This window comes from Seriola dumerili, unplaced genomic scaffold (assembly GCF_002260705.1).
Source record: "Seriola dumerili isolate Sdu_G_001 unplaced genomic scaffold, Sdu_1.0 BDQW01000191.1, whole genome shotgun sequence".
Classification (NCBI taxonomy): Eukaryota; Metazoa; Chordata; class Actinopteri; order Carangiformes; family Carangidae; genus Seriola; species Seriola dumerili.
In genome coordinates, this window is record NW_019174446.1 from 9,306,026 (window position 1) to 9,328,466 (window position 22,441).

General features: G+C 39.9%; 1 protein-coding gene across 1 annotated transcript; it reads left to right on the forward strand.

The window, feature by feature from the left end:
• The first annotated feature begins 254 nt into the window (after nt 1–254).
• Nucleotides 255–22,300, forward strand: tnfrsf11b (TNF receptor superfamily member 11b). The gene is made up of 6 exons (XM_022753488.1): nt 255–333; nt 9,695–9,922; nt 11,982–12,126; nt 18,049–18,258; nt 20,426–20,650; nt 20,743–22,300. Exons 1-6 carry the CDS (start codon nt 286–288, stop codon nt 21,135–21,137), a joined length of 1,251 nt encoding a protein of 416 aa, XP_022609209.1. The 5' UTR covers nt 255–285; the 3' UTR covers nt 21,138–22,300.
• Nucleotides 22,301–22,441: the final 141 nt, after the last annotated feature.

Consider the following 22,441-nt stretch of genomic DNA (forward strand, 5'->3'; position numbering starts at 1 on the left):
CACACCATTCACTACTTCGCGTAATCATCGCAACAACGCAACTCCTGAGGATGCAACGGTTTATTTTTAGGACTGAAGGGCGAGGGAGAAACATGGGCAGACAGAGAGAGGGCTGTGCACTGGATAACAGCTAGGTGGGTGGGCACATGCTCTCTCTCTCTCTCTCTCTCTCTCTCTCTCTCTCTCCCTTTCTCTCCCTCTCTCCCTCTCTCTCTGTGTACCGTATAAGTACCGATCTGTGATGGAGACCCCAATCACACCGCAGTTCACTTTTACGCAGAGGAGATGAGCGCTCGGATTGTGAAATCCAACCCCGCCATGAAACTGATAGTGGTGAGTAACCAGAGTATCTGTCTGCTGCTCTTCTACATGCTTCGCTGATCTGATCTGACACTTACTTACTGAAGGACTCACATTTCATACTTTTAAGTTATTTCTTTCGGTGGGATTCTTGCGAGACGTGGATTATTATTGCTCTACACACACGCGTGTTGAGTCAGTTTTGGTAGCTACGGGCAATCGCCTTAGTTCAGATTTATTCACAGTAGAGAATAAGACAGAAAAAGCAAAGTATTCGCATGGCATGTCTCCGTCTGTACAGCCTGTGCAGGTAGTTTGATGATGACTAATTTCTCACAGGGGGACAATGATAATAACCATAATGATAATAATCAGTGTGCATAACAGCCAGTTATCAGATGTTTTGGTGGCAGCTTGTTTTCTCCATCACTGGTTTTTAGGAAACGATCTCTTACAGGTTTATACCATTGCGAGCATCAGGCTACTTGAGTACATACTCAGACCGTTTTCCTTATACATTATACCTGTTTTACATGGCATGCATGTGTGACTCATCTAAAAGCTAAAAATAAAATCCCTCCACTATATCAGGCTACAGTATTTGTGTAGTATATTTGCATGACACTGGGATCATGACACCTCCCTCACTGGGGTTGATTTTCTTGCTGTGAAATACCAGCAGGGAACGGAGGGCAAATGCACCTAAACCTAGTTTGTGAGGGCTGACATGAATATTTACTAGGCAGAGGGTGTGGACAAAATAACACCTGACAATGTAATACAGTTTCATATAGCAGCCCTGCAACACAAGCTTGTGCAGGTAATATTTAGTTTATGTTGAAGCTGTTTCAACTTTAACCACTGAAGATGTAATTTGTGTAGCTGTTGCATGAGATAATACAATGTTTTGTGGTGTTTGTGTCCAGCTTCTGTGGGTTTATAGCACTAATGACAGCGAGTATCAAATGTAGTATGTTTCCTAGTGCTAAATGATTGTGAGATCTTTTAAAGGAAAATTCAGTCTTTGAAATAAATCATACTTTGTTTATAATGGAGGTTGTTTGCCTTTGATGATGAATGGAGCTGAAGCTCTGCCCACCTTCTTATTCACTCAGCGCCCACAAAAGGGACCAACAAACAAGATCTATGATTCAAATCAATGAATGGAAGTTTACTTTGGGTCACATTTCCTATAGCATGTTTGAAATGAATGAAACTTTACACTGTCAAAATAGAGACATGCGGTTTGTTGCCAGTAGGTGGTGTTCACTGTAGGTCCGTCTTCACACTAATTCGCTCTACAACGCCTCTCAGGCGGTTTTTAAATGTGTGCCTCTGGGGCACAGAGCAGTTATTTCATTTTGTGTGTTTTGCATGTTGGGCTGTGTTGGGGCCTTTGTGGGTTTTGCATATGTTCACGTACAGATGTGTATCAGGGCAGAAAGAGATTGTACGCGATAGCTATGCAACAACACTGGACCCACTATCTAGCTTTGTGGGCTACATGTTTGTTTGCCCGTACCCGTGTGTGCCTGTGCGTGTGCGTGTGTGTATGTGTATGTGCATGTGTGTGTGTGTGAGACAGAGATTTTGTGCAGTGCATGGTCAGTTAACATGTGTTGTTTTAAGTAGGTGTAGAAGGCGGTGAAATATAACTGAATGTGTGTGTTGACATGTGCTTTCTTCCATCATTTAATATGTCACCATCCATGCAGAGGATTTCCTCTGTCTGTACTCTTCCATTGACCTAAAATAGGCAAATATTTTGTTGTTACAGTTGTGTTCTGACGTAGTGCGCTTATGTTTATCCTTCATTCAGTTAGTCAGACAGTTATTTGGCTCACCGCACAAGCATCTATTTCGCCAACTAGTGAGTCAGTCGTCCAACCAGTCAGTCAGTCCCGACTGTCAACATCTAGCCAATAAGTCCATCTGCACAGCTCTGGGTCTCCCAAACCTTTTGCGTCTGTTTTTCTACTCGTCAAACACCCAGCCGCTCAGTCAGTCTGTAAGTAAGTCTATATTAAAGGGACAATTTTGTGTCCAAAACATTGTTTTGTCTACAGGTCACTGTGGAAAATGCACCTCATACACCTGTGTGCTCTTCCTGTTCGCCTGCATCCTCCTGAAACATGTGGTTGTCCTGTCTGCTGAAAACCTGCATGACATCATGGGATGGAATATAAATAGTACGCCACTTTTAAGAATATTTCGCATGCGGTTCAATCTTTTCACGTGTTATTTTGGTCTTTTAAGTGATGGGTTTGGGCTAGGACTCAGTAGAAAAATTATATGATGTGAAGTGACACATGAAAAGCTACATATGCATAGCGATAACATGCGAAATGACCTGGGAAACTTATTCATATGCCATTTGGTGATACCAGGCTGATTTTTGTTTGGGTTTTTGTTGACATATTTCACGTTATGTGTGGTGGAAAAGCGAGGTATGTACTATCTCTTATCGGGGCAGTCTTTATCTTTATGTCTCCTCTCCTTTACTCTCTGTTGTGGCCGTTGGCATCAGCTGCCAACTTCCCCAAACCTAGCACCAGGTTCACACGCAGATAGGCAAAGCTACGGAGAGGTCGCTTGGCCAGACTCGACATGATTTCTTTTCTTTTCTTTCTTTCTTTCTTTTCATTTTTTTTTTTTGTAGACAAACACTGGAGAAAGGGTGAGGAAGTGAGGGTACATACAGAGGGTGTGTAAAGGTACAGGATCAACATGTTTTAAACAAACAAGTACAAACGTTTATTCAGAAAGCAACGATTACCACTGGAAGCTACTTCCGCACACCTAACTTCCCCTTTTCATTCAACAGTATTGATAGCAGATGTGTGTGTGTGTGTGTGTGTGTGTGTGTGTGTGGGCGGGGATGTGTGTGTGTGTGTGGGCGGGGATGTGTTTGTGTGATTAAGAGACACAAAGAGCAGAAAGAGAGTAGGCAAAAGAGATACAACTGTTGTATTAGTGTCATGGTCGCACACAGGCCTTCATCTTTGTTTTATGTCATATTAAAAACAGCATAACTGATGTGATGCAAATGTCTCTGATGAACGTTTATCTGACACTAGATATGCAAGAGCATGAGGGGAGTTTGATTTATTTTGCTTAAAATCTTGACAGCCAGAAAATATAAATCTTCCTGTTTAAATCTCTAAACTATTCCAAATAAATGCAGCTACTGTTTTATTTTATTTTTTTCCATACCCATATCAAGATCATTCACTTTAAAAGTTTCAATACATGCTGTAAAAACACTCCATCATAAGTAAAACTAAATGCATTTAAAATCTTACTGAAGTAAATGGGTTTATTGAAGTTTTTAAGTTTAGTTTTGTCCAGGGGTTCCCAACCAGGGGGTTTGTGCCTCTGCAGAGAGTCACAAGATAAATCTGAAGGGTTTTGGAGATGATTCATGGCGTAGCAAAGATGAAAAGTTGCACAAACTTTTATTCATTTTTGGATATTTGCTTTTTTTTAAATATTGGATAATTTTATATCTTTGGGCTTCAAACTGAAACCACCCAAAAAGTTTAAGGTGGAATTGCTAACAACTGCTAGGCATCTTAAATGTGACCAAAAGCCCCAGATAGACACTGCCTTTTTTGTCAGGGGTCACAAACCAAACAGATTTGAAACCACTGCTTTAATCTTAAACATTACATTGTATTTTATGATTTTATCACGTTTTCTTTTTTTTTTCTCTTAATCTGTAAAGTAACTGGTATTTAGTTCCCTCTGAAGTGTAATGGAGCATCATAAAATATACTTAAGTCCAGAACTTGAGTTACATTCCTCTACCGATTGGACTCATATGACACTGGATGATTTTTCTATATTTGTTTCAAGAGTTGCTGGTCTGAGTTTCTGGACAAAAGGAGGAGAACTAAAAAATCTTTCTTCTTTTGAAAATCGACATTAGGACTGCAACCTATGATTATTTTCTCTAGTAAGTGAATAATCATTTGGTTTATAAAATGTCAGGAAATAATAAAAATTAAAAAAAAGCCCAAGTGGACATATTCGGGGTTCTTGTTTTGTCCGACCAACAGCCCAGAAACGAAAGATATTGAGTTTAATGTCTTAGAAAACAAAGAGAATGAGAAAATATCACAATTAAGAAGCTTGAGCCAGAGAACACTTCTCATTAAGGCCAATTAATCAACATTTCATCTCTAATTGACATGACATATTGATTATTCATCAGAAAATAGAATTGAAAAATGTTTTTGCAAATTCAGCTTTGTTTGAAATATACTGTCTGGGGTTAGTTAAATGACCAAACAGCATTAAAATGTTTTAAATTTTCAGGTCATGTTTCGTATTGATCACGCACATAAATTCAGACTCAGTTCAGTTTAATCATTAAGATCATTGATCAATTTAGCAGCAAATTCAAAATCAGAAGCACTGTTATATAGATAATGGGAGGAGTGTGTGGAGTGCATTATTGAACATATATATATGTAATATAACACTGCATTATTGAAATAGCTTTGAATTTTCAATAACCGTTTAATGATAGATGTCTGATGATATAGCAAGAGTCTCTCTGTCTGTGTATGACCGAAAACAGATCATAGTCCATATTCATATGAACGCACACACACATGCACACACACACGCACTCACACACATGCACAGTTGGAATCCCCCCTCAGACCACCTGCGTTCAACAGTTAACTGAAGCCATGTGCCTGGTGGATGAGCTGGTGTAGTGTGGTTTGGTCCCTTTGTGCCATGGCTCTTCTCCTCATGCCACGAATTTAAAGCTGACCTCAGGCAAGCCAAACTCTGATTCTCCTCTTTCTTTGAATTTCACTGTGCTGCACATTCAGTGTAACCCCTGAGCCTCAACCCCCGTCTGCTGGAAGTTAGCTAAATACTCTGGCTAATTTCCTCTGGATGCATTTTTCAAAGCTTCCACTGCCAAACAGGAGGGAGGGCATGTTTTTCTATTTCAAAACGTAATTGTGATTTACTGAATTACATTCAGTAGTTTTTTTTACTTTTCTTTTCCTGCCCTAACTGATTGTGTCATATTTATCTATTTACCTTTTGTATCACATAAGAACAAATCAAAATATATTTGTCAAAGATAAGACACTGTCATCCAGTTACATGTCCACTGCTTTTTTGAACACATTTAGCTCTAACTTATATTTATTAATTAATTCAATATGTTTTCACAGATGTGTAAAATGAATGAGCACATATCACCCCTTATCTGTAGACGCTGCTATCTTTACGAGCTCATATGGAAAGCATGTGTGATCATTTTTGAGACTATTTTTGTCAGGTGTCTGAACTCTGTACTTATGCCACTACAGTCCATCTGTCATGCAGCGCTCAAATGCAGTTGAGCCTGTGTCACCAAAATACAAAGCCGTCATAACACATTACTGCAGATTATCATTATTATGTTATTTTTGACAACTTACAGGACATAGAAAAGCAAAACCCCTCCTAAGCCAAAGGACTGGCATTATTTAAGGAATTATTGCAATCAAAACCATATTAAATGTTTTGGTCAAAGTATGTTTCTATAGATAAACACAGAGTGTGGAAGCAGCCGTCAAAGAAAAGGCTAGCGCCCTTCTAACTGGAGTTCTCACTGTGTCTCGTGTGTGCTGCCTGTTGTGGGAAGCGTAATCCATCTCCCCGATACAGCATGGCCTTGTGTATCCCCACACTTACAGACTGGAGTACACTTTTGCTGTTTGTTTCATTCAAGAGGATAACATCTGTTAAATGACATGTTTTTTCTTAAAGAACTAGTAAAAAAAAAAAAAATTGTCTTCGCCCTGCATAAACACAAGTTGTACCTCAAATGGGATTTACTGGCATTGTTGACATAAGAAAAGTATATCAGATGAAGATGAAGATGATTTGACCAGTGTAAATATGTAGTGTTTTTATTTGAACCATTATTTGTCTGGGAAATGGCGACTGAGTGATCCCGCTTTTTCCAACAAGCTGTTTCACATCCTGCTCTCATCAGTTACAATCATTTACATAACAGCTGCTGTGTCTTGCTCAAGGGACTCTTCACGGCAGTTGCTTAGGGAAGGTAAGACTGTATCATTACCTTCATACTTTCATCCATCCTTTCCTCTCAGCTGGCTGTGCTCCATGTAGGATATGACTCTCGCTGAGCTCTGCTCTGATGATGCTAACAGTATAATTATGGCTGTCAGTGGCCCCTAGCTGCTGTGTAATTTGGGTTTCCAGTGGTCGTCCGTGATGTCGTCAGATGGCAGCTTCTAAGGCGACAAGGAGGGTGAAAAGTTCAATATCTCTTTTAGCTGCTGATAGATGAACTCTTGCACGCCAAAGGATATCTTCCCAATTAGTTCATTCTTAAAAAGTTGACAGTTTGTCTCGTCTTCTGTAGCAGAAGGCTAATGTGCTGGCTGTTTCACAAGAGTTTGACATGAGCAGTTAATGAAAGAAATTAAACATTTCCCAGGTTTGTCAGTGGAAAAATGTTTATGTGTATGTCATATAATCTTAGATTTAAAATCTAGATTGACTTAAGTTTGACTCAGTCACCCAGTGTGTTTATCGGACATTATTCAAGTAAAAGCCACTAGAAATGGGTCATGTCTGTTGAATATCCTCCTCAAAGCGAGGTGTAGAAAGTAGAAGCTAATTGATTCCAGACTACAATGGTATTCAGTGTGAGCTCACATGCCTCACCAGTGATGACCTCTATTTTTTTTCATTATTATTTTAGCAGTGAGCCTCATTTATTTTGTTGCACGGGTTTAATGGCGCATGAAATCAGAAAAAATAAAAGAATGAATGAGAAGCAGCAAAGGTTGTACCGGACATATAATATAATATGTTTTTAATCGTTTGAAAGGGATTTATCTGATTTATTATCATAAACATCCATGAGCACGTATATGTCCTTTGTGCTTTGATTTTTTTCAACATACATTACTGTTCTTACTCTTTTCCTTTAATATATATATAGTCTGCCAAAGTACTGTGCTGTACGAAGGGTTTGAAAAACAGTACGAACCTGACCCCTTCCACATGTGCACAGGCTCATTGGCTCTGATGACAGAGGAGGCTCCAGTTCAGCCAGTAAACTCATCCTGACTCGAACTAAAACCCAGGTGACCCTCTGTCGGACCCTCAGTGCACTCCACCCTCCTGATGTTTCTGAATTGATTGGATGTGGTCTCACGGGTTAATAGTGTGTACATACGCCTCTTAATTTGAAGAGCGAGACTATGATTATGGGTTTGAGTCCCGCTGGGGCCACCCATACTACAAACAAACACATGCAGTCAGGGTACTGCACAGCAAGTGGCGGTACCCTGAAAGCCTTCTACCAAATGTTGTGCTCAGAGGTCGATAGGTTTTGCCGGGAAAACCGCTGCGCTCGCCGGGCTGCTTGAAGCTTGGGTTTCTATTATGGTGTGTGAAACCCATTCATCTATTTTTACTTTTTCTTTTGCAATGACCTCCATTGCAAAAGGAAACAGAAATGGAAGGATTCAAAGTGAACCCACACATTTTTTTTCTTCTTCATGTTTTGCATCATTTCAGGCTGATGCACTGTAAATATATGGGCAAATATGTATAGTGTCATAAATCATGAGGGGAGAACACACGAATATAGTTACACATCTACATGAACAGCAGATAAGATCAATATGGCAGATGGTGTCTCTCCCACACCTTTTTGATGAAAAGGTTTCTGTGGTATTTTGTAACAAATGAAAGATGCACAACCTCACGTGTGCACACACACACACAAACACACACACACATACACTGAAAATAACACTCTTTCGAATGATTTCTTCTTTTGTTTGACACACTTGTACACTTACTATAGTAGACAGTGTTTTGTTGTGGCAAGTTATGTACTTAAGGTAAATGGGATGAAGACAAATACACACACACAGGAAGGAGGTCAGTGGTGTGTTATGTATTCTGGTGGTGAATGGGGAAAGCCCAGTAACCTCCAACAGTTCTCTTTATGAACAGCAGCCAGGAGAGGAGACCACAGAGCACACAGACCAACACTGAGGAAGACAGTAATTGGAAATGAACAAGGATATATATATGTGCACGCACACACACACGCAAATATGCAGCAACACACTCATTCCTGCATGCGTGCACTCCTACACGCACATGCATGAATGTTTTGTAGTTAGTTGTTTGTTGTATGGATTCGTTTGTTTTTGAAGATGCACACACAAAGATGGTGGAAAGCAGAAAACCACATACATGCATAAACACACATACACACACACACACACACACACACACACACACAATGCAAGGACGGCCTATTGTTAGTTTGTCCAAGCAGCGAGGATGTATCCTGGCCAACGGGAAAGTCCACAGAGCCAATGGCTGAGGGCCTTCAGGGTGGAAGGGGCCTGTTGTGTGACATCTGGTCTGCATGTGGCCTCGACCAGCTGCATGGCTGCAAGTCAAACATGTGCACCAACTGATATCTTAGATTTTAGGTTAGGCCAAAGTTTCTGCTCAGGCGATGATACATGGGCTTGTTTTTGAGGAAATAGCTACATATGTCCGTCTCAGAGGCTCGCCAGCAGCCACCCACTGTACAATGCGTCCATACGGATGGGTTGCTTTTAGGGGGGAAAAAGATATATGGGTGTGGTCTGCTCTTGCTCCAGGGCGTTATTAAACTGCTGTAGATCACCCTGGAATCACTTCAGATGCTTTTCAGCTACAAAGCAGCCTATCTTACAGAGCTGCTGACATGAGTAGATCACTGGTGAGGTCAGAGAACACAGGGCTGAACAATTAATGTCTACAATCCTGTGTCATAGGCTATTAAATTTTAATTTAATATGAGCAGAATGCTGGCATGACTGAAACATCTGAATTTGTTTAAAAGCTTTGGAAAACCGTTAAAATGTCAGGACAATATGCCAAAAGTGCAAGAAAATAAATCCGAAACCCTAATCAGGTCTAATAGTCAGGATAAAATCATGCTCAGAGCATTTAGTAAAGTAATGATTATGATTTCAGGAACATAAACAGTCAGCAAATGTGTAAAGATTAAAATTTTACTGTCATTACCGTTTGAAAGGTTGGTCCTGTGCAGTAATCTGTGTCCATGAAACTGCTTCTGAATTTCTCCCACGACTCACTGAACTTCACTCTCTAAAGCAGAGGAAATCACTTTAGCACTGCGTGTCCACCAGGAGCTTCAACTTTACAGCGCTGACCTTTCTTTCAACTCTTACTTACTGGAAGCTTTGGGTTGGCGAGTGCTCCAAAATATAAAAATATCTGAACCTTTAGCCAAAGAGGAGCTGTGCACGAGACGGGTTTTTATTAGAGACTTTGTCACTGCTGTTGACTCAGTGCTACTTTCCCTCTGTTACAGCTCTTCACAGCTTCTCTGTCCTGGGCCTTCCAGCAGCAGGCCATACCGCCAAAGTACCAGTATCGCGACCCTGTGACATCTGACCTCCTTCTGTGTGACCAGTGCCCTCCTGGCACAGCCGTGAAGCAACACTGCACCGCTGACACACCCACAGAGTGTCAGCCCTGTCCTGAGAGGCATTTTGCTGAGAACTGGCACTGGGGCGATACGTGCCAATACTGCACCTCGGTATGTATAAGGACCAAAATGTTTACACATCATCTTGATATTTAATTCTCTGTTTTTCATCTTAACAGGCCCCTAAGCTGCATTTCTGATTGAGGCCCTGTGCACTTTAAGCGGTGTGACTGTAGTTCTCATGAGAAAACACCAGTTTCTGTATCTCCATTGTGTATCTACTCACACTTGAGTGAATCAGCCAAATCTGAACTTGCAGCATATCATGGTCAGGAACTCTGCTAAAGTTAATGTTTTCTTCCTACGGCTTGTCCTTTATGCTACTCCTTTGTGGTTTTTCTGGTGTCTTTTCCTTAAATGCATGACCATACTGTTTGTTTACATTTTGGTACAGCATCTGTCATTTTTTGAAACCAGCGTTTCCACTTCAGTTGTTGTTTCTAAAAGTAAAGTCTGAATGTGCTCATTGTGGTGGAGTGATCTTCCCCCAGAGTTTAGATGTTTTCCTCTCTGCCACTCTGGATAAATTATGTAATACGGCCACTATTGTTATGGTCTCCTTGAGGTGTTTTTATATTCCTGTGCTAGTGTGCTATCATTTTTTAAGATACTATATGTATCTCAGTGGCAGCTGGGGGCTCAAAAAATTGGGGAGGACATGAGGAAAACCAACCCACAGTGTCATGTTATTTTACGCTAGTTGGCTTAAGTAAAAAGTAAGCAGTAAAACAATGGTTTGCAAGATTTCTTAAGAACAATCACTGTGGACTCTGGATTTGAATGAACCGGGTGTAGTGTGCCTAATGTATCACCAGAAGCCTGTCAGTCCAACATGGGGTGATGCAGCACCCAATACGTTAAAGTGGGAATTTTACACAACACCCTAAATTAAAAGGGAAAAACATAATCATTAAAATCTGGAATTGTTAAAAACAAAGCAATAATGAAGTGTGTTAGGAGTCCTTCAGTCTGTGGGAGGTTTCCACTCCGCTTTACATGTTGGGAGATTATCCTTATAGCTGCTGTGAGGCCGGTTGTTGCGTCCGGTCTATCAAGAGCAAGACAGAGATAAAGGCTGGCTGGCTTCTTTGGATCATGTAAGACTCACTTGACTCACTTGAACATCCTCCACGCCGCGCAGCCTGTGCAGCAGTCCGTCACCCTTACTGGGATCCAGGGAGCAGAGTGCAGCAGCATGTTGTCGAGCCACCACACGTCTCCAGCGAAGCAGCAAGGCCTGAGGCTGCAACATCAGTGCGGAGCTCTCCATCCCCTCCCTGGCGGTGTTCTGCCACTGCCACGCCCCACAGTCCAAATCTTCAGAGCTGCTACTACAAGCTAACTGTTGCATTGGTTAACACAAGTAGCTATTGCTACTACTTGATAAAAAAGAGAAAGGGAAATCTGAACAAGGGAATTTTGGACTCTAAATAATTGTATATTCAAGTTACGTGTTTTGCAATGGACCTGTTATAATTTATTTTCTAAGATGCTACTTCTGTATGAATCTATCACTTCACCACCAGTTTGTCACAATCACATAAAATACAGTGGTAGAGAAATTCTGGTTGTGGACTGGTTAGGGAGGACGTCCTCTGTTGGAGCATTATTTTACGTGTTTTGGCCAATCACAGATTAGCATAAAAGAATAATTACATTAAATTAATATAAGAAATACTTCCATAAGGGGGACAGCAGGAGTCTATCCTCCTCTGTCCCCCACCATCACTTCACAGACTGCTCTCTCCCCTGTCCTGCCCTGCAGGTGTCACTATTGAAGCATATCAATCAGAATTTCGATATCAGACTTTTTCCAAAGAAGAAAATTATTTTCTAAATGATACTGAGATTTGTTAAATGTTTATTTCAACCAGTTACTCTTTTAAATATTTTGATCTCCCTGAAAGACAGAGGAGGAGGCAGCTTGTGAAGCAGCACCGTTATACTCACCATAACCTGTTTTTCGTCTTACATTACCATGTTTCCTGTGCACATATGTACATATCAATAATGTGCTCCTCTGTATGCTCTTGTGTAAATGTAGCAGCACCCATCAGTGTCAGTAGGTTTGTAGCGTCTGACGGTGCCCCTCTGTGTTTGCTGTCCTCAGGTGTGTAAAGAGAAGCAGTTAGTGAAGCAGAACTGTAACAGCACCCATGACCAGCTGTGTGAGTGTGCTCCAGGTTTCCACCTAGTGGTGGAGTTCTGCATCACACACAGCACCTGTCCACCTGGCTACGGAGTGACAGCTTTAGGTAAGACTCAGATGAACATTAAGATTATTATTATTATTATTATGTAAAGTCACTTGTGATGGCAGATTGCTTTTGTTTTACATACAGTATATCTAATAAAGGAGACACTCAGTTATATTGTGGGTTTTCTGTCCATCCGTTCAGCGTATAAATTAGATTTGAATCAGAAAACCAATGAATAACAGTAGGTATCTGTACTTCACCAGAGAAAATTAGGAATTCAGTCAGCAGACAGCCTCAACTGCTTTAGTTCAGTTTAGTTCAGCTCTTTAATGTGAGAAAAGTGCAGTCCGTGTGTGTGTGTTTATGGGGATACATGTGGATCTGTGAGTATGAGTGTGACCATGTGTACGCATCTATATACAGTTCAGTATGTAGTGTATACGTTTATAGTATTTTCAGTAGAAACCCAAAGTTGTTTATTTTGACTTTCCTTTAATCTTCTCGACTGCTTTACTCTTCCACTCTCTCAAATCAATTCAATTCCAAATATGCTGGACCGGCATGTCTGGAAGGAACCCTCACGCTGCCAATGCAAAGACACACATCAGTTAGAGATCACTCTTTCACATTGAGCTGCCCTGTCTCCTCCTATCACTGGAAGCCCCTCTGTCTCTTTCGCCATCCTCTCCGTCTGTGAATCAGATGTGTTCCAGATGCAGACATCTCTTTTCCAAGCTTGACTCTGGCTCTTTGTCTGTCTGTTGAAATTCTTTCTTTCTTTTATTAGCACACACACACACACACACACACACACACACACACACACACACACACAACCGAAATCGCATATACACTTTGTCTTTTATGTTGTATGGCCACAATGTCACTTTCTCTTTGTCACTTTCTTCTGGATCTTGGTCCAAAGACAAAAAGATAATGCATCCCATCTCCCATATGATTGTATCCCATGCAGTCATGGGATACAATCATATGGGAGATTAATATTTAATTTATTTTACCTGTGTGCAATTTGTGTCAAATGAATCTGAATGATTTAATGTGATTTTCCATGAAGTCCAGGCCTTACTTCCTCACAGCTCCGTATGTACGTGGCTTTTATCTCTCAGTTTTGATTAATTTAGGGGGAGTTTATCTGAATTAAGGAAGTTGACTAATTCATGTTTGTTTTTATTGAAGCTTTAAATATTCTTCAGTTACATATTAGTAATGTGAGCACCCTTCACATTTGACATGAATCTGTTGATCCTAATATCTTTTGTGGCTTCTACCTGAGATAATACTTTACTGTCAAAATGTTCTGCAGCAGTTGTCAGCATTAAACAAAGCCAAAATCAATCCTAAAATTGTAAAAATGTTTAGCTTATCTTCCTGTTCCTGTCTGCAGGAGTACCAGCAGGTGTTTATAACAGTGATGGTGATATACTGTAGAGGTATTTGATTATGATGTTATATACAGTATCTGTCAGTTAAAAAGGATGACTGGTCTGTCTTATCTCCAGCTGTTTTAAAATCAGCAAGAGAAAATGACATTTCCTCCAAAGTGCTTTATCACTTGTTCCTCTTTGTACATCATTATGCATATTTTACAGCATAATTAAAGAGGAAATGTTAAAGACACTGATCAGTTTGTTTTGTCTCAATTAAATGGCATTACCTTTCCCCTACATTACTGAAGCTGAGCTTCCTCTTAGATTTCTCTGAAACCAGGTTCAACCTGAACAGACTCATATATACTGTCTACCATAGAGATTTCTTTGAAGTCATTGTGTGAACAAATTCTTATTAAGATCTGAAACAGCAGCAGACCATCACTTCAGAACTCAATTACAGTGGAAAGACAAAGTAAGTGAACCCTTTGGAATGAACTCTGTTCATGTATAAATCGACCTTCGTTTGATCCGCAATCAAGTTACAATTATAAACAAAATCAATTTTAACAAATAGCACATAAATCTTTGTATTGTCTTTGTCCATATTGAAAACATTACTCAAACACTCACAGGGTAGACTTTTGTCTTATGTGAACCCCTCGGCTAATGGCATCAACAAAAGTTGAATGGAGTCAGGAGTTATCAAACCTAGAATCTAATCAATGAAACAAGATTTGATGTGTGGGTTAAAGACACTTTGACATTTTGAGTTTGGTCTTCACAAGAAACTGCTGATGTGAACCAGTCCTCACAACAAAGACATCAGAAGACTTATGATCAAGAACTGATGATTTGCATAAAGCTGAGAGGGTTACAGAGTCATCTCAGATCTTTAGATAGTCATCAGGCCACAGTCAGACAATGGGTCTATAAATGGAAATGTGGCTACTCTCCCTAGAAGTGTACGTCCAGCTAAAATAACTCCATGGTACCAGCTCCAATAATTATTGGAGCTGGTTAACATCTCTCTTCATTAGTCTACCATATCCAAATTATGGTGCATGGTTGTATGGAGCATGTTGTCCTGCCATGGACACCACAGATGTAGCCAAAAAAAAAAAACATTACTGTGCCCCTGAGGTTTGCCAAAGAGCAGCTTGACACTCCACAACACTACTGGGAAAGTGTTTTACAGACTGATGAAACTAAGGCTGACTTGTTTGGGAAGAACATGCAGCTTCATGGTATAGAAAGGCATTACATACTAACACGAAAATATCATCCCAAAGGTGAGGTAGGATCGAGGGAGCATCATGATTTAGGCCTAAACAGCTCCCCGTCATCAAGGAGAATATGAATTTCCACGTTTATTAAGGTGTCTTACAGGACATCTTCAGGGTGGCTGTCCCCCTGCTGAAGGTCAGTAGAAGTTGGGTGATGCCAGAGGACAGTGACCATAAGCATGAAATTAAATCCACTGGAGAATGAAAGTCCACCATTTGGAGTGGCCCAGTCAGAGCTCAGACCTGAATTCAGTGTAGATGCTGTGGAATGACCTGAAGAGAGCTGCTCACACCAGACATCCTAAGAAAATAACTGAGCTGAAACAGCTCTATAGGAAGAACAGTCCAAAAATCCCTCCTGAACATTGTGCAGGTTTGTGATTATTGCTGCCAAAAGAGGTTTGACCAGTTTTCAAATCCAAGGGCTCACTTACTTTTTCCACCAGCACTGTGAATGTTGTGTTCAGTAAAGACTCAAAAGATTTGGATTGATTGTGTGATATTAGCTTGGTGACACTGCTTCTGTACATTTGTGACTAAGATGATGATCGGATCACATTTTATGACTAATTCATGCAGAAAACCAGGTCATTCCAAAGGATTCTTGCCACATCTGCATCTGTTGTGGTGTCAACATCAGTGTCAGTCATTACATTTTTTTTTTTTTCCATTTTCCCTCACAATACAGCACAAAATGCAATCTTAGCTAGTTATTAAACCAGGCGCAACCAAGGATGTCATTATCATGGTGGATATATTTGACCTGATATTCCTTGCAGATTTTCTCCTGCGTGCGTCACTAGTGATTGTGGGCAACATAAAGACAGGCTGTTGCTGAATTCCAACATTCCAGTGAACAGAATCTGATATTTCAACTGGAATCACAGCACGAACTGGCACCGCTCTTCTCATGACTTCATCTTAGACCTGAGACCAAAATCTGCATAGACGAAGCAACATATTTCCATGGATGCTGGTTATTATGTGACCCCTGTAGCGCTGACACTGCTCAAAGATGACACAACATTTCCCATAAATTCCTCTAACATCGGTCTATGATTGGACTTGAAAAGTACTGAAACTGCAGACATGAGACAGCAGTTCAGGGGATTCCCCTTTTTGAAGCTGAAGGACTTATTATGTAATGCCTTGAGTTGCGGTTCAAACCTTTAAACCACAGGATGTTAGAAAACCCATGGTTCAGTCTCCCGACAACACATGCCTTTCATGACTCCAGTCCTTGATCTACTGGTTTGGCAGTTTCTAGTTTTGATTCTGTCTCTTTTTGGATTTTTAAGTCTTTCTAGCTGGTTTAACTGTGTTTTTGGAAACTGAGTTTATTGAGCAGTAGCAGCTAGGAAAGACACAGGGGAACACGGTATATAAGAAAGAAACAATAATTTATGGAATTAAATAATACATGTAATGTCTTTCCTTTATTATGAGGCCTGCAACAGTTACTATTGATTCATCTTGTGGTTATTTTCTTGACTGATTGACTGTTTGGTCTGTAATGCCCTGTAATGACATCAAAGAGCTTGATTTGTCAGAGAAATCGAAATATATTTTTTAAATTTGTTTTTATATATTACATTTTTACTTAACCAGGTAAGTCCCATTGAGGTTAGAAACCTGTTTTGACCTGGCTTAAACAACAGCATAAAAAGTTGGCAGACAAAACAATGCAAAAACAGATTTAAAAAAAAAGTCTAAAACACATAATAATATGAAAATAAATTAGACAACAGATTGAAAAAATGACAGATAATAAGAAAATGCTATAAGTAGGTACAATTTGACCAGGGATACCAGATTCATCAAGCTATTATAAGGTTTAATATTTCATAAGATGGAAAAACAAAGCAAGTCACTACAGCTGAGACACTGATTAGTTGCTAAATAATTTTTCTCAGTCTAATTAAAGTAATTAATTAATTGACTAACTGACTTTCAGCTCTTCTTTATGTTTAGATGTTTTTTTTAAATATGCATTTGATTGCAGTCAGTTTAGTTAATTAATATACCCCTCATTGTGTAGACAGTACAGCTAGTGCAACTGCTTTAAAATACATCCAAACCTATTTCTTATGATGGTGAAGTGCTAACGAGCTGATTTTGCACTGACAGCGGAAATTCTTAAAAAAAACAAAACAAAAAAAAAGACTCACGCTAGCATATGAAACCATATTGCATATACGCTAACACATTCTCAGACCTGTATTGTACATGCTTTGTCATCAGTGGTGCAGGAAATATGCAGTTTGCAGTTTGCTTTATGCATATCAGCTGGTGGTTTCATGCATTAAAGCTAAATGGTGAAATGTTTTCAAGAAAGAGCACATTGTGCCCTGATAGCGGGAAATTAGTTAAAGGTTAAATCTGATATAGGCGTAGCTCATCCTCCCACAAGGCTTTCACTTCTATACTTCAGCAATAAGAATAAAAATGAGGATGTGAGCCATAAACCGGCTGTCATATCGTCATGTGTGCCTTGGGTCATGTACCAGAAGCTATCGTGGTTTACTGTAAAGGTGTCATGGTAACTTCTGAATAACATAATATAGTATCACTGTAGATTTGTTAAAATGTTGCAAGGTGTCATTTTTTCCTGGGTTAGATAAGTAGGTCACATTATTACATCTAGTTATGGTGAAATAAACACATAAATCAATAATGAAAGGTACATAATGAGTGATATGATTGATAATTTGTTTCAGATATTATTTGCAAATTATATTATTACTTTATTATTACATATTTTATAATGTGATAATATTATTGCACATTTCTTTCCTCTCAGTCAATTTAGATTGACATTTTATTGTCATACTTTTTAATGCATTTATATTTTGATAAAATTATACATATAATATGAAGTATTGCACATAATATTCTAGCTAAAACAGTGTGTTTGAAATGTGAAAATGGGTGTGAAAAGTGTGAAAATTAAATATAGATATAGAAACTGAGGAAGTTTTGTGTGTAGTGAATAAGACCAGTGTGAGTCATTCTCATAATCACACAGTCATTTGTCTTCATGATGGGTTGTCACATGTCGCTGTGGTTTTAGTTCTTGGAACACATCGCCTTGGTTCATTAGCTAAACTGTGCACATCATGTTCACGCTGAAAAATGCTTTGATGTGTAAGATGAAACTGATGATAGTAAAAATCAGAAAAATTTGCAATTGTGTGTTTTCTCACAGTTTAAAATTACACATTGTGTTTTAACTGTATAAACTCTCTCAGAATAATGTTTTCATTCATAAAATTAATATACCAACATACTGTGTGTATCTCCGCCAGGTACACCCGTGAGTGACACTGTTTGTGAGCAATGTCCCGCTGGTCATTTCTCCACCGGCGGCTCCTCCACCGAGCCGTGTCAACCGCACACAAACTGCTCTGATTTGGGCCACAAGACACTGAGATGGGGCACGTCCACTTCAGACAGCCAATGTCAGGACAAGACGGCAACACTGGAGTGCTCTCAGCATCACACTTTGTGCCACACTGGTGAGAACACACTATACTTGCTGCAGTGAGACTCAATCTCTAATACGTTTTCAAAAGCAGGCTGGAATCAGGGTAGATATCATTTGTACAGTGTGTGCACAACACATACACACACACGCACACACACGCATGCACACACACACGCACGCACACACGTGATTATGATTTTGAGTAAACCTCAATTGTCAACAATTTAAAATCAACCAGAAGAGAATTATGTCAGACATGTGGTCATTTTCATTCCTGAATGCAGGGAATTTCCTCGGTCAGGTTTATCGTCCAGATTCCATTCTTTTCCAAATTCTTGCGTGCCTGAAAACCAACACAAGAGCGAAAAGCCAAAGTAAAGGGTTGAATGGGGTGTTTGAAGCACTAATGTCATAATGACCCATGATGGGTCAATTACTTTTTTAACTATCACATCCTCAAGCTGCAATAACAGAGGAAACTGAGTCAAGGCGAAATGAGATGAGAGACGAGCTGGCTAGTCTTTGTTACTCAGACTTTAACTATGACAGCCGCTGACAATTCATTTTTGAGGACAAGCTTCAGATATGACACTGACTTCCCAGGAGCTGAGAAACCACAGTCACCGAGGAACACACATGCAGATGCACAGACCCGGGCTCACTCATGCATACTGTGCAGCACACACTGGTGTCCCTCTGGGAGGGTGATGCTCTCATCATACATTCATCCACAAATTGTCTTCCTGTTAACTACACAACCACAGGCTGCCTGCAGCAAATCCTGGAACAGTTGGGATTCCCAAAGCTACGTGATTTTGTTATAACCACGGGGATGTCAACGTCAATTATAGACCAAACCACACTTACAACATCCAGACATCAGAGAAACAAGACTAATATCCTCCTAACATTAAACTCAATCATACTACACCAACCTCGGTTTCAATTCACATTTTTTTCATGTTTGCTGGTGTCCCTCGTGCTTTTGCAAGTCAATCAGAAAATATTTTCACACCTACATGAATGCAGAAATGTTTTGCACTTATACGACAGTCGCAATCATATGATCTTCAGATTTGGCTGCCCTGGATATAGAACTGGTGTCAGATTGTCTGTAATGGGAGCAGGTACGGCTAAGGTTTCTCTGATTTCAAAAAAAGAGAAGAGAAAAGAAAAGAAAATGCTACTCTTCACAAAAATGCTTCTACCTTATAAGGAAAGCTTGTGAGATCTTGGCTTGCAGAAATGTGTGACACATACTGATGAAATACGATAGGCGTATGTCTGGTGCAACCCGGCAGGATAGTGCAGCACATTTCATGACAGCTCAAATCAGTTCACTTCAGTAGGTTATGCAGCTCTAATCACTTTGGTGCAGAGGAACACAGGCAGGCTCAGTTTGGTTTCGCTGGTCACACTCATGTCAATAGTGGTTCTGTGCCGTCAATGGGGAACAGAAAGAGGAAATCCTTGTTTCTGTTGTGGTCACATAACAAGTCAACACTCTACACACACACACACGCAAACACACATAAACAAATCCAGATATATAACAGGCTGATGGGACCTGGAGACCAAACCACACAATCAGAATCTAGTCTGAATGTCACCTGTGTCCCATGAATGAATCCTCTGTGGAGAATGAATTTGAGCAGAACTGGTCACGAGTTCACTTGCATAATGTGAAGCTACCACCCACTAAGCTTATAATTGAATTTGCTGAAAAAAACCTCAAGAGCACATTTACCTCTTCATCCCCATTTCCCTCTCATCCTCATGTAATAAAGCCACAGTCAGAGGATTTAAGTGAGACTATATAGTTTTTGCACTCACTGTGGGCACAAATGACCAATGCTGGTAAGTGGTAAAAGTGTTATTACATCAGTGAACTGACTCAGTAGGGTCAGTTATGCAGCAATATCTATTTAAAGTTTGCTTTCATTAGCTAACATATGCCACCATGAGCTACTGGTCATACCACAACAAGTACGACTGATGCAGCAAAACCTCAGCGTGCGCTGGACTGATAACTTTTTATTTGTAAGATTGCTCTTGAGATTTCCTCTTGCTTTAAGCTTTCAGAAGTCCTACAGCTCCACCAGTTTGTTTGATAATTTATTTCATGGACTATGTCTATCTGCATTATCATATTTCATTTAATGTTATAATAATGTAAAAATCTAAAACTGTTTTTAAAGATGTGACCCTGTGTGAGGAGGCAGTCTTCCAGAATCTAGCCTCGCTGCGACTGTCCTCGGTGCCCCTGGAGCGACTGATGGAGAGTCTTCCGGGGCGCAGGGTGGATCGTAAGAGCCTGGAGAGGCTGAAGAAGGCCTGCTCTCCTCAGCAGCAGGTCCACCACCTGCTGCGACTGTGGAAGGAGCAGAACAAAGACCAGGACAAGCTGTACGGCATCATTCAAGGTACAAACAAAATCTGCACTTTATAGTTTTAGCCAATTCTTATTTCAAACCCTGCAATTGTGTATTAATGTTTTTGTATCCCGTCCCTCCAGGTGTGAATCACTGTGAGAGGAAGGTCTCCCGCTGCAACGGCCTGAAGAACCTGACCCTGGATGACCTCCTGAAGGTCACCCACAGCCTGCCAGGGGTGAAAGTAAAGCAGGAGGACATCCGGGCCGTGGTCTCCACCTGCCTGCCCAGACAGTACATCCTGGAGCTTCTTCACCTCTGGAAGACAGCAAACTACGAGCTGGATCTAGCCAAAGGTCTGTCTCACAGTCTGAGGGTGCTGCGCAGCCAGGGGGCGCCACGCTATCTGCTGAAAGGCCTGAAGAAGATCAGCCGCATCATAGGAGCAACCTCCACACACAAGATGTATGAGAAGATGTTTGTCAATATGCTTCAGGATGAGTTGTGTTTTAAGGCTCATAAGCCATTAAATGAATAAGGAAATGGGAGGTACAAATCGGAAAGACACTAATACATTGTCAAAAAGTCGACACACAAACGCGTAAAGACGAAGTGAACAGGGGGATAAATGTATGTGAAAGAGTAACAGACAGGGGCCACATGATAATGTCAGGTCTTTAAGATATCACCAAATGGTATCAAGCTATGCACATGGAGCCTAGAGGTATTTTGTCATAAAGGCAAGATGGGAAGATAAATTCTTCTTCCTGTCTCTGATTTTTCTACGCCAGAGTAAGAAGGTTTTGATTATATGATGTAATAAGGGAAGCTCATAACTTCACCCCGAGTGTACAGTACCTGTCTGCAGTAATGAATCTGATAAGCCTTAAAATAAAGAAAAACACTATCACACATCTGTGTACTCCAGGCAGACCTAAACAAAAAGTTAAAAAAAAAAAAATGTTTCCTGGAAACTTTTTGACCGGAGTCTGTGAAAAAAAGAGAAAATATTTAAGATGTAAATAGCACACTATTTTATGGAAGATGGGCTGGCAGATGTTGTGTTGTTATTGTTGTTGCTTTCTCGCTGTTTGAGAGGAAGGATTTGGTTTCATAATGAAATACATGTATTTTCTACAGTTTTCCTTTTGTTTGTTGGTTTGCTCTGGACTGCTGGCAAGTAAAGCTCATCTGATTTTTTTTTTTTTTATATATATATATATATATATAAATTGTCAGCTTTATGAATGTACAAAGGAGTGCAATTGTTTTCTATTTAAAAAAAATAGTTTTACTTTCTGAATATGTAAAGGCTTGTTTTTATTACTTCATCAGAAATACTGGATTCCAAATGCTGCAAGTTCATGAGGTGATATTTGTTTTATATTTTGTTTTATTACTTTTATATTATTAAGTGTATTATCTTTATTGTATATATGCTTGACTGGTCCTCTTTAAGCTCGTGTAACTTGCGAACACTCACGTCTGATTAAAATCAGTTTGTAAAAATGCATTGTCTTCATAAATAAGTAACTGGCAGACAGATGAATGGTCGACTTTGGTCTTTTCTGCTGTGATTGAACAGAAAAACTAAACAGGTTCAATTTCTTTCTTTAATGTTTTGCTTTTGTCTTTTAATGTTGTAAACAATATTAGCTAACAGGACTCATTACCGCCAGCCACTGGTCAGGAGCTAATAAATCTTTGTCCACTTTACTAAACACTTCTATGTGTAACCACTTTGTTTTTTGAAAAGACACATTTGTCTGAACATTTCTGAATAAGTTACTGATGAATCAATTGTTGGGCATTTTAGTTTCCTCCTCCGATGGCGACTGGGAG